This window comes from Rhinoraja longicauda, chromosome 2, assembly GCF_053455715.1.
Source record: "Rhinoraja longicauda isolate Sanriku21f chromosome 2, sRhiLon1.1, whole genome shotgun sequence".
Lineage (NCBI taxonomy): Eukaryota > Metazoa > Chordata > Chondrichthyes > Rajiformes > Arhynchobatidae > Rhinoraja > Rhinoraja longicauda.
Window position 1 is genome coordinate 59,501,085 of NC_135954.1, and position 14,161 is coordinate 59,515,245.

Sequence of the window (14,161 nt, forward strand, 5' to 3'; positions counted from 1 at the left end):
TCTATACGACTTTGGTTAGGTCACATTTGGAGAAATGGCTGCATTTCTGGTCACCCCATCACAGGAGAAGATTTACTGGAATGATGCCTGGATTAGAGGGTTTCAGCTATGGGGAGAGGTTGGATAGTCGGATTGTTTTCTCTGGAATGTCAGCGTTGAGGGGAGACTTGATAGAAGCATACAAAATTATGAGAGGCATAGATAGGATAGGCAGTCAGAATCATTTCCCCCAGGGTGGAAACATCCAACACTAGAGGGCATAGCTATAAGGTGAGCGGGGCAAAGTTTAAAGAGGATGTGCGGGGCAAGTTTTTTTACATAGAGAGTCATGGGGGTCTGGAATTGCTCGGGGTAGTGGTGGAGTCAGATATGATAGTGGAGTTTAAGAAGCTTTTAGATAGGCACATGGAAGTGCAGGGAATAGTGGGATATGGATCATGTACAGGCAAAATTGAAAGCCTATTTGAAAAAAAGAGGGTAAGAACAAATGTGAAAAATAGATGTGTGACTGTTAAAGGGGTCAATTTATGGAATAGTTGCAACAATGAATTAAAAGAGTGTAGTAATATGTGTAAATTTAAGAAAATGTTCAAAAATATTATATTTGAAAGATACAAATTATGTGATCAGCACTGAGAAATGACTGACATGACAGAAATGATGGTTCTTGACTATATTTGTGTTTTTTTCTATGTTTTGTTTATCTGCTTCTGACTTATGATGTTGTGTTTTTTTTAAATTATATTTTGTTAAGTATTATGGGTAGGCACAATAAGCTTTGACTTCTGTCTACACCCTTTTTTTTCAGTCAGAAAATATCATGTGTGATTATATTGTTTTATTTTTGATACATTGATTTTGCATTATTTAACTTTCACAGCTGTGTGGTCAATCTGTTGTATTGTATTGACCGGAAAATAACTAAATAACTTTTTTTTTTAAAAGATAAATTAGAACAGTTTAACTTGGCATCATGTTCAGCACTAACATTGCAGGCCATAGAGTCTGTTCCTGTGCTGTATTAATAATAATAATAATAATAATGCATTACATTTATATAGCGCTTTTCAAACACTCAAAGACGCTTTACAGGGATTTCTAGAACATAGAGAAGTGAATAAATAGATAAATAAGTAAACGAACAGAGAAAGGAGGCAGAAGGTGAGGTGACCTTCAGTGGTTGAAGGCAGTGCTGAAGAGGTGAGACTTCAGTGATGTTTTGAATGTGGTGAGTGAGGAGGAGTCTCTGACGGTTTGGGGTAGTGAGTTCCATAGGGTGGGAGCAGCGATGGAGAAAGCCTTGTCCCCCCAGGATCTGAGTTTGGTCCGGATGGGGGGGGGGGGGGACGACGACAGGAGATTGGCAGCAGCAGAGCGGAGGGTGCAGGTGGGAGTGTGCCTGTGGAGGAGGTCAGTCAGGTAGGATGGGGCCAGGTTATGGAGGGCTTTGTAGGTCATGAGGAGGATTTTGTATTGGATTCTCTGGGGGATGGGGAGCCAGTGGAGTTTGTAAAGGACGGGGGTGATATGGTCACGGATCGGGGAGTGGGTGAGTAGACGGGCAGCGGAGTTTTGAATGTATTGAAGTTTACTGATGATTTTTGAGGGTGAGCCATAGAGGAAGGAGGCTGTTGCAGTAGTCCAGACGGGAGGTGATGAAGGCGTGGATGAGGGTTTCTGCAGCTGTGAAGGAGAGGGATGGACGGAGACGGTATTGTTCTATGTTCTATGTAAATGGGACCAGTTTGGATGGGCCATCTTGTTCAGCATGGCGAGTTGGGCCAAAAGGACTGTTTCTGCACTGTATGACTGTGACTAGAATAATTCAAGCAACCTTCATTCCACAGTATTCCAATCGAAGCAAGTTATCCTCAACCCAAAGGTCACCCAAGAACAACATGAGAAAGCTGAGGAAAATATTTTTCACTTTGGGAACAAGAGCTCATGACATTCTAGGATAGTAGAGGCTGAAGTGCTCTTCACATTTAAAAAGAACATGGATATGTATTTGAAGTGTTATGACTTTATGCCAGGATGAGGTTTTCCTGAACCAGCAAAGTGTTTGTGATGCCAAGTGTTAGTGAGCATTTTAGATACAAGTCTGCAGGCTCACTAACAATAAAAACAATAGAACAACAAAAAATGCCTACAGCAGTTCAACTGTGTTCATACATTGGTTTCAGATTTTTTGCTCCACTCTCCCAACCTGGTGAGAATGACCCCTCCCTCATTATTTATTAAAGTAAACATGTCTCTGCCTCTCCTGATTTCCATTTCATTGGAATTGAAACTGAAACAATAACATGAACGAAACCTTCCAAAATAAAAACTTGTGCTGTAGCCAAAAGCAATGACCAAATCAAGAAAAAACAATTTTAAAATTATATTTTCTATCCCTTCTTTTGTTCTTTTGGTTTATTGAAAACAGACTTTATCCCTGTACAACCCATTGAGATTCAGTTTCATCTTTTTCCACAATGATTATGTCTATTTGAAGTAAACTTAAAGCAAAATTATATTCTAGGGGATTAATGCTATCCAGACACCTCATCATATGCTTCCTCCCCATATGGAGGAATCATTGGAAGAGAGGAAGGTAGTCAGACTGAAAGAATCCCGAATACCTAATTTCTTGTACTGACTGGTAGACATTGTTGCATGGCCAAGAGCCATTCCATGAGGAAGTTGACCCTACTCTTTCTCTCTGATCGAGAAAGTGGCTCACGCCTCTAAAAGGTGCAAGAATGCAGAGATTTGGGGGGTATTTGTTGATAAGCTAGGGGAGTGTTTGACTCACCTCAACACCTTTGTGGACATTTGACTCTGGAATTGCTACAATGCTGAGAACTACATTCTGCACTCTGTATCTTTCACCTTGCTCTCCCTATTGTAATTGTTCAGTTTGATTGTAATTATGTACAGTATTCTGATTTAATTGAACAGCATGCAAATCAAACCTTTTCACTGTACCTTGATACACATGATACTAATACACCTAAACCTAGTTCATTGAAACTGCAGTCGATTGCATTATTTTTAAATAGACAGGTACATGAACCAGTAAATTGTAATGAACCTTTACAAAACACAGGTTCAGCCACAGTTTTCAGGATAGATTTGAAGGCTTTGGAGGGTGCGCATAAGAGAAATATTAAAATTATTTCAGGGAAGAGGAACTTTGCTTATCTGGATAGACTGGAGAATATGAGGTTTTCCCCTTTGGAAAAAGTTGCAGCTAAATTTGTTATAGAAGTAGGACAATAGAGAGAAAGCAAACGTGCAGTTACAGCAAACAATTAAGGCAAATGATACGATGGCTTTCATTGAAAGGGGTTTGACAACAGGAGCAAAAATATCTCACTAAAATGATGCGGTGCCGTTTTGGTCTCTTTACATAAGAAAATATATACTTCCCATTGAGAAAGATTCACCAGATTAATTCCTGAGATGGCATTACTGTAGAATGAGAAGGCATTAGGGTACTAGTTTGTATTTACAAGAATAAAAAGAAATCTAATTGAAAGTTACAAAATTCTGAGAGTATTATGCTGCAGAAAAATGTCTCCACTGTCTGGTGTGCATAGAAAAAGGGTTCACAATTTCAGGGGAATTAAGGACTGAGATGAGGAGAAATATATTCACTTTGAGTGTGCAATTTGTTACTACAAAGGGTTGTGGTGGCCAAGTCACTGTACAAAGAAGAGGCAGAGACACATTTTCTAGGTGCAAATGCATCAAGAAATATGGGCAATGTGCAGAAACATGAATTCAGGGAATGATCAACATGATTGTACTAAATGACAATGCGGGCTCAAGGAGACAATGGCCATTCCTGTTCCTTTTATCTATGTTTCAGTGTAGGTTAAAATTGATTTTTTTTAGCAAAATTATATCAAAAAAATATAACTATATACTATAAAATAAGACAATTATCAAAATAGTCCTGGGGATATGTGGTGCCAACTTTCGTGACTGACGCCTCTCTCCCAACCGTCCGGTTAGAAGCGATAAACCTCTGACCGGAGTACGGCCAGAGAGTGAGGAACATTAGCAGAGGGATGGCAGGGGTATTGCCTGAAGGAGGCAGTGGTGGGCTTGGGTAATTGGCGAGTGGGACCGGAGCGGATCGGGGCTCGGTGTGACTGCGGGAAGGCAGCTGCGACCTGCCCCATGGACTGGGTGAGGGGCGGGGCCATCCGGCACTGGGCGGGGCCGCCGCCAGTGATTGACATGCGGGGCGGGGCGCGGGTGATTGACAGCGGGGGCCGAGGCGGAGACTTTCACTTCAATCGGCGCTCGTTGCTGATCGGAGAGGGAGGAGGGAAAAAATATCCATCAAACCGTGACCGAGACGTGCTGAGAATGTGTGGAGTGGATGGTTCCAGTTAATTAACGAGCTGTTTGTGTTTTGTATATTTTTCTCTTCGGTGGCGGACATCGCTTTCACTTGATGAAGATGAAGGTGCTGATGAAGCTGCCCGATCCCGAAGAGGAGGAGGAGGAGGAGGAGGAAGAGGACGACGAGGAGGAGGAGGAGGAGGACGACGACGAAGAGAAGGACGAGGACAACGACGACGAGGAGGGGGTGAGAGCGGTCCCCGCTATGCCGCCGCCGCCGCAGAAGGAGGCGGTGTACGAGTGGTTCGGCTCGGCCCTCACGTCGGCCCAGAGACTAGAGTTTTGCTGCGGCCTTCTGGACTTGTGCCACCCGCTGGAACTGCGCTTCCTCGGCAGCTGCCTGGAGGATCTGGCTCGCAAGGACTACCACTCGCTGCGGGACTCGGAGATCCGCGCCAACAACGCCGCCGACCTGGCCACCATCGGCGACGTTACGGACGAGGTGGTGCGTAGCAAGCTGGTGGTCTCGCTGGCGCTCCTGGGCTCGGAGAACCGGGAGACTGCCGCCGTGCTGGCCCGAGCCCTCGGCCGCATCGACTCGGTCATCCGCAACTGCGGGCTGCAGCTGACGGAGCGCGGCGTTCAGGAGTTCCTGCTGCTGCTCACCATGGCGTCCAACCACCCGGCCTTCTCCTTCCACCAGAAGGAAACGCTGCGCGAGCAGCTGGCCGGCCTGCAGCGGCGGCGCGGGGGGGCCGCCGCCAACGGCCGCAAGTTCCAGAACACCGTCGCCAAGGTAAATGGAACCCGCGGCGCGAGGGCAGCGCGCGCCAGGCAGCCTTCGAGCTCGACCGCCCGCCCGCCTGCCGTCACTGCCCCGATCACCCGCCCGCCGTCACTGCCCCGACCGCCCGACATCACTGCCCCAACCACCCGCCCGCCATCATTGCCCCGATTACCCGCCCGCCGTCACTGCCCCGATTACCCGCCCGCCGTCACTGCCCCGATTACCCGCCCGCCGTCACTGCCCCGACCACCCGCCCGCCGTCACTGTCCGGGCCGCGTTCTTTCTGCGCTTGATATGCTGGACACAAAATGCTGGAGGAACTCAGTGGAGTAACCCAATCAATGGTTATTTTTAAATCTGAGATATAGATTCTTGATTAGTACGGGTGTCGGGGTTAAGTGGCAGAATGCAGGAGAATGGGCTTCAGGGGGAAAGATAGACCATGCACGATTGAATGGCGAAGTATTGAGGGCCTAATTCTGCTACTGTTACTTATGAATTCAACGGGACAGTCAGCATCTCTGGAGAGAAGGCATGGGTGACGTTTCGGGTCGAGTCACCCTTCTTCATATGTCACCCTTCAATATGAAGAAGGGTGTGTCGACCCGTTCCTTCTCCAGAGATGCTGCCTGTCCCGCTGCGATACTCCAACGTTTTGTGTCTATCTTCTGTGTGTAAACCAGCAGCTGCAGTTCTTCCCACACGTTCTCTCTGCGCTTGGTGTGGCGAGAGGAGCGACGGGGGTGAGAGATGTCTTTTATATCTTAGCGAATGAATTATCATCTTTCGCTCTTTCCTCTATCTCGCATTCACAATCATCACCCCCCGCGCCGCCAGGGTGCATCGCTCGGCTGGGTGGGCGCAGGCAAACGATTGGCAACGGGTTGTGGCGGGGGCGGGGACCGAGTGAGGGAGGAGGAGGTGGGGTTCTTGTGTATTTTTAAATGGGTCGTTGGCGCTTAATGTTGACCAATGGGATGGCGGTATTGGGTCGGTGTCGGTTGGTGGGTGTGGAAGAAGTTGTATCCAAAATCTGGGCTAGTTGTCAGCTATTCTGGCACGGCATTGCAGGCTGCCCTGATTCCCCATTCGTATGTCAAGTCGCCGCGAAGAGAAAATCCGCCTTCATGAGATCACATGTCCTTACTAAAGAATAGTCGGCAAAGGGCGACGGAGGTCTTTGCCTTTAACTAAAAACGGATTGGTTCACAAGGCTGAGCGTTGCCACAGTTCATTTTGACGTAATGGATATTTAAAATGTTTAAATGTTTTACTGCTTAATCCCAGGGCATGGTGGAGGAAGAGATGTACCCGTGCCCTCTTGAAATTCTTTAACTTGTATGTAGTTTAAAAACGAAGATGCTTGCATTTATGCAAAACAAGTTTTTGACTAAAAGTTCTTTTTTTTTTTGCCGAAATGATTCTGCGCCTTCAAACTCCTGAATATTGTGGCGGTATGAAAGTGAAACTGCACACGAGTGTATGGAGAAAAGTCGACAAATGTATTTTCTCCGTTGAATTTAATGGCATGGATTCGGCTGGATTGTCCTTGCCCCAGACTTGGAGTTTGAGATTCAGTAGTGAAACCTGAGATGTTTTATTATAATTTGCAACACTAATTACTTTAAAATAATTTAAACTGTTTACCTCCCCTCTCGACCCTTTACCTCCCCCCTCGACTCCATCCAAGGACCTAAACAGTCTTTTCATGTGAGACAGAGGTTCACCTGCACCTCCTCCAACCTCATCTATTGTATCCACTGCTCCAGATGTCAACTTCTCTACATCGGCGAGACCAAACGCAGGCTCGGCGATCGTTTCGCTCAACACCTTCGCTCAGTCCGCCTTAACCAACCTGATCTCCCGGTGGCTGAGCACTTCAACTCCCACTCGCAGTCTGACCTTTCTGTCATGGGCCTCCTCCAGTGCCATAGTGAAGCCCACTGGAAATTGGAGGAACAGCACCTCTTATTTCGCCTGGGCAGTTTACAGGCCAGCGGTATGAACATTAACTTCTCCAACTTTAGATAGTTCCTCTGTCCCTCTCTTCCCCTCCCCCTTCCCCCATCCCAGTTCTCCCACTGTCTTCACCAATATCCTTTCTTTGTCCCGTCCCCTGACATCAGTTTGAAGAAGGGTCTTGACCTGAAACGTCACCCATTCCCTCTCCTAGAAGCTGCCTGACCTGCTGAGTTACTCCAGCATTTTGTGATACTTTCAACCTTTAATACACATTTGGATAGATTTAAGGGATTACATACTTGAACTGCAACTCAACCCCAGAGTTAAATAAGAGCATTACTTCAGTAAAGTATTTTTTGAAAAAAACCTCAATTTTTTTTGAAAACATAATTGTTGAAATGAGGAACTGCAGATGATGGTTTACAAAAAAAAGAGACAAAGAGCTGGAGTAACAGTATGTCAGGCAGCAACTCTGGACAACGTAGATAGGTGAGGTTTTGGATCGGGATCCTTCAGACCAGATTGAAGGCTTGTTGATAGACTGGACCGAACATTCCTTGTTGTGAGTGTTATTGGTGATATCAAGACTATTCTCAAGAATCAAAAATGTAAACTGGCACAATAGTCAACTGTTAAATGTAAGGTTCGGTTTGGTGACTGGTTGACCAGTTAAACGAGTACTTTGTTTGTGTCTTCCTTAGTGAAGACAGCCAATCTCCCAGAAATACTCGAGGACCGAGGATCTAGTGTGAGGAACTGAAGGGAATCCACGTTAGTCAGGAAATGATGTTAGGTAAATTGTTGGGACTGATAAATCCCTGGAGGCTGATGGGGCCAGAGTACACAAGGAGGTGGTCCTAGAAATTGTTGGTGATCATTTTCCAATGTTCTCTAGACTTTGGATCAGTTCCTGTGGACTGGAGGGTGGCTAATGTAACTCCACTTTTGAAGAAAGGGAGAGAGAAAATGGGAAATTATAGACCAGTTAGCCTTGCATCGATAGTGGTGAAGATGCTTGAGTTGATTATTAAAGATGTAATAGCAGCGCATTTGGAAAGCAGTGACAGAATCGGTCAAAGTCAGCATGGATTTATGAAGGGGACATCATGCTTGACGAATCTTCTGGAATTTTTTGAGGATGTCACAAGTAGATAAGGAAGAGCCAGTGAATGCGGTGTATCTGGACTTTCAAAAAGCCATTGACAAGGTCCCACGCAATAGATTATTGTGCAAAATTAGACCACATGGTATTGGGGGTAGGGTATTGACATGAATAGAAAACTGGTTGGCATACAGGAAGCAAAGAGTAGGAATTAACGGGTCGTTTTCAGAATGGCAGGCAGTGACTATAAATGTGAGGTTATCCACTTTGGTGGCAAGAACAGGAAGGCAGATTATATCTGAATGGTGTCAGATTAGGAACAGGTGAGGTGCAACAAGACCTGGGTGTCCTTGTACATCAGTCACTAAAATTAAGTATTCAAGTACAGCAGGTAGTGAAGAAAGCTAATGGCATGTTGGCCTTCATTGCGAGAGGATTTGAGTTCAGGAGCAAGGGGGTCCTACTGCAGTTGTACAGGGCACTGCTGAGACCTGGTGTATTGTTTGTAGTTTTGGTCACCTAATTTGAGGAAGGACATCATTGCTATTGAGGGAGTGCAGCGTGGGTTCACCAGGTTAATTCCTGGGATGGCGGGACTGACATATGATGAAAGAATGGGTCGACTGGGCTTGTATTCACTGGAATTTAGGAAGAGAGGAGATCTTATAGAAACATATAAAATTCTTAAAGGATTGGACGGGCTAGATGCAGGAAAAATGTTCTTGATGTTGGGGGAGTCCAGAACCTGGGGCCAAAGTTTAAGAATAAGGGGTAGGCCATTTAGGATTGAGATGAGAAAAAATCTGTGGAATCTGTGGAATTCTCTGCCACAGAAGGCAGTGGAGGCCAATTAACTGGATGTTTTCAAGAGAGAGTTAGATTTAGCTCTTAGGGCTAAAGGGATATGGGGGAAAAGCAGGAACGGGGTACTGATTTTGGATGATCAGCCATGATCATACTGCACTATATCTTTCATATCCCGATCAAAGATCTTTATGAATATTCATCTATGATGGAATATTTGTCTTTTGGATCTGAAGGGTTGTCTTTACTGTTTTTTTTAAATGCTTTCATAGAAAAGATTCTACTTTAACAGTGTGGAGTGAGAAATATTGAATTTTTGGGATTTTGTATTTTTGCAGGTTAATGACCCGTAGTTTTCTACCCATAGATGTTCTCTGGTGTTCTAAGTAATTAACGGCATATAGCTGAAAAACATTTTAATAGGTTCTAGATGTTTTGGTTTGTGAAGGCCATTTGTAAGAATTGATTTTCAGTGGCACCTTTATCATTTTATGATCAGGAGGACTGGACCTTGTGCTGTCAAGCCATTATGCAGGTAGAGGCAGAACAGATGGCAATCTCGTGTTCAGTGGATGATTTGGCCCAATGATTTTTTGATGTCTGATATGAGACATTTAAAAATCATTAAAATAAATTCTAGTAAATTTTTAATAGATGACTTGCCTTCTCGTTTGCCTCTTAAATTGCTTCCAACAATTATCATTGAAGTCAATGATGTCTTTAAATTGCAGGGAAAAAAACAGTTGTGCTCAAAGCCTTCTTCAAAAAATTCTTAACATTCCCTTCACTGCTGGGAATGCCTGTGATAATTGCTCATATTTAAGAAAGTAACTTCTGTAATATTTTGAGAACCTTGAGTTCATGCATCAGAAACGCACAGACTTCTTGTGTAAACAGCAGGAGGAGAGAGCTATTTCATAAAATTAATTGTTCACCCATTTGAATTGGCTCCTCTTCCTCTCTGTCAGTTCCTACATTGGCCTCATCAGTCACCTCGGAGCCCATAAAACCAGAGTGGAAACATCTCCTCCTCAATCCTGCACATTTGCTGAAGAAGAAAATGGGCCGAGGTAATGGGGTAGTTCTTGCTCCACAGATGGACAAAATGTGGTGGAAACTTTAATCAAGCTCAGCAGTATTCACCATTACAGCATCACTGGTTGCATATTCTGGGCCATGCAATAGTAAACAATTGGTCAAGTGTACTGAATACAATATGTTTTTGCTAACAATTAATAAATATTTGGGCTACGCCTTTTTGAACTGTTTAGAAATTGCCCATCTTAAATGAGAATTCCAGGTTAAAATTGTCTGGGAAAAATAAGATTTCAGTTCCCGAATATGTTCCTTTAAAATCGCAGTGTTCAAATGTACAATTTAACATTAATTAGCATACTTTTGAGAAAAGAAATCATGAAATTACATAGAACAGTACAGGGCCTTTGGCCACAGCGTATGTCCCAACCATGATGTTAATATCATGCCCTATCAATGTCTCTGGTAATTGTATATGCTTCTTTCAGGATGCCCCTTGGCTTCCAGCTCTGTATAGTATGCAATCCAAACTAATATATGCAGTACTAATATTCTCGAACCCGACCAAAATCCCATTGACAGTGGTATTAAAGGATGGTTCTGCTTGTAGAGGTAGGGTGCATTCCAGGGGCCCTCTCCTGTCTCCACGTCCTTGCTATAATGCGGCCACTAGAATTGCACACAAGGGGCTGAACCAAAATTTATACACCTGCAATAGGATTTCCCAAATGTACTCAAACTGCTTTAGTTGTCTCTCTTAAAAATAGCCTTTGGTTTATTCATTATTCTTGCTTTGTACTTTTGCTTTGAAAGGAGCGCTTCTCCAGGAAAAACTATTCTTTGGGGACAGAAAATAATTATTATGAGAGGCCACCTCTATCTTCTGAAGAAGGGGCAGAAGCAATCACTCAGCGACCAGGTAATCTTTAATTACACTTAAATCACATTTGTTTTTTTTAAGCAATTTAGTAATGTGGCACTTATTTTGAGACTTCTGAAACATTGGAGGATTTTGGATTTGCAATTGATCAGGAGGCCTTTGGTAATCATAGTGCTGGAGTAACTTTGTGGGTCAGGCAGCATTTCTGGAGAAAAATTATTAGTCTGAAGAAAGTTCCCGACCCAAAATGTCACCTATCGTTTTTGTTTAGAGCTACCTGACGTGCTGAGTTGCTCTAGCACTTGGTGCCTGTCTTTGGTATAATCTGTTTCCAGAGGAGGCCTTCAGTGTTTGGTGAACCCAAAGATGTGAAAAAGTCCTCCATTGTAAAAGAAAATAGTACAGACTAGACCAGGTGGGACCCATCCCTCGTAGAGGGGGGACAGGGGAGGGGAGAGGGTGTGACTGAGTGAGCCCTGGACCCAAAGCCTCTCCTGTATTGGTGTAGCATCCTCAACCCCCCACTCAATCCCCCTTATCCCCCCCTCCTCTCCCACTGATCCACTCCATCCCCCCTACGCACCCCCACTTAAAAATGGACATTGTTCTCCCCACTCACACACCCCATCCTCTCTACAACAGTGGAGGCGTGGACCCGTTGGCGATCCCCGGCTCGAGCTCATCGGGGGGGTGGGGGGGGGAGAAGAGAGCGCTATTCTTAAAGACGTGCGTGTCCCATTGTCACATGTTGAATACCGACGGGGGGGGGGGGAGCGCGAGCTCATCTCATCTCTCAGTCGCACGAGTGCCATTGTGACGTCACACGCTGAAGACGGTCAAGAAATGGGTTAGAAAAGAAAATGTTAAACTTTAAAATCTCTCTAGCTTTAAAAACGTCGCTTCAATTTGAATGAGAGTTGTTAGACATTATGCCCAGGATAATGGTGAGTAACGTGGGCCAAATATTGTAGCGCTATGGTGTACCGTTTTGGCTGTGCGAACCAAATAAGTTATGGTGGACACACACACAAACAAACAGAGTTTTAGTAATATATTATATATAGATAGACAATAGACAATAGACAATAGGTGCAGGAGTAGGCCATTCAGCCCTTCGAGCCAGCACCGCCATTCAATGCGATCATGGCTGATCACTATCAATCAGTACCCCGTTCCTGCCTTCTCCCCGTACCCCCTCACTCCGCTATCCTTAAGAGCTCTATCCAGCTCTCTCTTGAAAGCATCCAACGAACTGGCCTCCACTGCCTTCTGAGGCAGAGAATTCCACACCTTCACCACCCTCTGACTGAAAAAGTTCTTCCTCATCTCCGTTCTAAATGGCCTACCCCTTATTCTCAAACTGTGGCCCCTTGTTCTGGACTCCCCCAACATTGGGAACATGTTATCTGCCTCTAATGTGTCCAATCCCCTAATTATCTTATATGTTTCAATAAGATCCCCCCTCATCCTTCTAAATTCCAGTGTATACAAGCCCAATCGCTCCAGCCTTTCAACATACGACAGTCCCGCCATTCCGGGAATTAATCTAGTGAACCTACGCTGCACACCCTCCATAGCAAGAATATCCTTCCTCAAATTTGGAGACCAAAACTGCACACAGTACTCCAGGTGCGGTCTCACCAGGGCCCGGTACAACTGTAGAAGGACCTCTTTGCTCCTATACTCAACTCCTCTTGTTACGAAGGCCAACATTCCATTGGCTTTCTTCACTGCCTGCTGAACCTGCATGCTTCCTTTCATTGACTGATGCACTAGGACACCCAGATCTCGTTGAACTCCCCCTCCTCCTAACTTGACACCATTCAGATAATAATCTGCCTTTCTATTCTTACTTCCAAAGTGAATAACCTCACACTTATCTACATTAAACTGCATCTGCCATGTATCCGCCCACTCACACAACCTGTCCAGGTCACCCTGCAGCCTTATTGCATCTTCCTCACAATTCACACTACCCCCCAACTTAGTATCATCTGCAAATTTGCTAATGGTACTTTTAATCCCTTCGTCTAAGTCATTAATGTATATCGTAAATAGCTGGGGTCCCAGCACCGAACCTTGCGGTACCCCACTGGTCACTGCCTGCCATTCCGAAAGGGACCCATTTATCCCCACTCTTTGCTTTCTGTCTGTTAACCAATTTTCTATCCATGTCAGTACCCTACCCCCAATACCATGTGCCCTAATTTTGCCCACTAATCTCCTATGTGGGACCTTGTCGAAGGCTTTCTGAAAGTCGAGGTACACCACATCCACTGACTCTCCCTTGTCAATTTTCCTAGTTACATCCTCAAAAAATTCCAGTAGATTTGTCAAGCATGATTTCCCCTTCGTAAATCCATGCTGACTCGGAACGATCCCGTTACTGCTATCCAAATGCTCAGCAATTTCGTCTTTTATAATTGACTCCAGCATTTTCCCCACCACTGATGTCAGACTAACTGGTCTATAATTACCCGTTTTCTCTCTCCCTCCTTTCTTAAAAAGTGGGATAACATTTGCTATCCTCCAATCCACAGGAACTGATCCTGAATCTATAGAACATTGAAAAATGATCTCCAATGCTTCCACTATTTCTAGAGCCACCTCCTTATAGATAGATGCTGAAAATGCACAATGAAACTGGAAAATGCCAGAAATATTTAACAAGTTGGGCAGCATCTGTGGGTTAACACTTCAGGTGGAAGACTTTTCATCAGATCTGGAAAAAATTAAAGAAACAAAAATAAAGAATGCCATATTCAGCAGGTTAGGCTGCCTCTGATTTGCCTGGCCAGCTGAATATTTCCAGCCTCTTCTATTTTTTTAATTGTATATATTCAGCCCCTTCATTTTTTAAAATCATTTCAGAAAATAGGGAGTGATAAAGAATTGGAGGAAGATCTATTGAAAATGTTATGAAGCCCAGTGAGTAATGAATAAAATATTCTGGGAATGTGTAAATAAGAGGAGACTCCTCTAAAATACCAGAAGTTGCTAGTGGTCCCTTTTTTATGGCAGCAACATCACCACCATTCATTCTTTCTTGGTCTTCCCCTTGGTTCTTTCAAAATCTTCCTCTGCTATACTTGTTTCATTTCACATCAACAGGAAGGATAACAGGTATAACAGGTATAACAGAGCTTTATTTGTCGTTCGGCACCGAAGTACCGAACGAAACTACATAGCAGTCATAGAAAAAAAGAACACAAGACACATAACCCCAACACAAACGTCCATCACAGTGACTCCA

General features: G+C 44.4%; 1 protein-coding gene across 5 annotated transcripts in view; it reads left to right on the forward strand.

Annotated features, from left to right (window-relative positions):
- The first annotated feature begins 4,302 nt into the window (after positions 1-4,302).
- LOC144604862 (zinc finger CCHC domain-containing protein 2-like) overlaps positions 4,303-14,161 on the forward strand; it is a 67,861-nt gene continuing 58,002 nt past the window's right edge. For all 5 annotated transcript variants that reach the window (XR_013548782.1, XM_078419632.1, XM_078419664.1 and 2 more), the window contains exons 1-2: positions 4,303-5,134; positions 10,842-10,947. Coding sequence is in view for 4 of the 5 variants with exons in the window: in XM_078419632.1 (XP_078275758.1) it covers positions 4,451-5,134; positions 10,842-10,947 (790 nt within the window). In the remaining variant the exon portion in view is untranslated. The remainder of the gene's footprint in view (positions 5,135-10,841; positions 10,948-14,161) is intronic.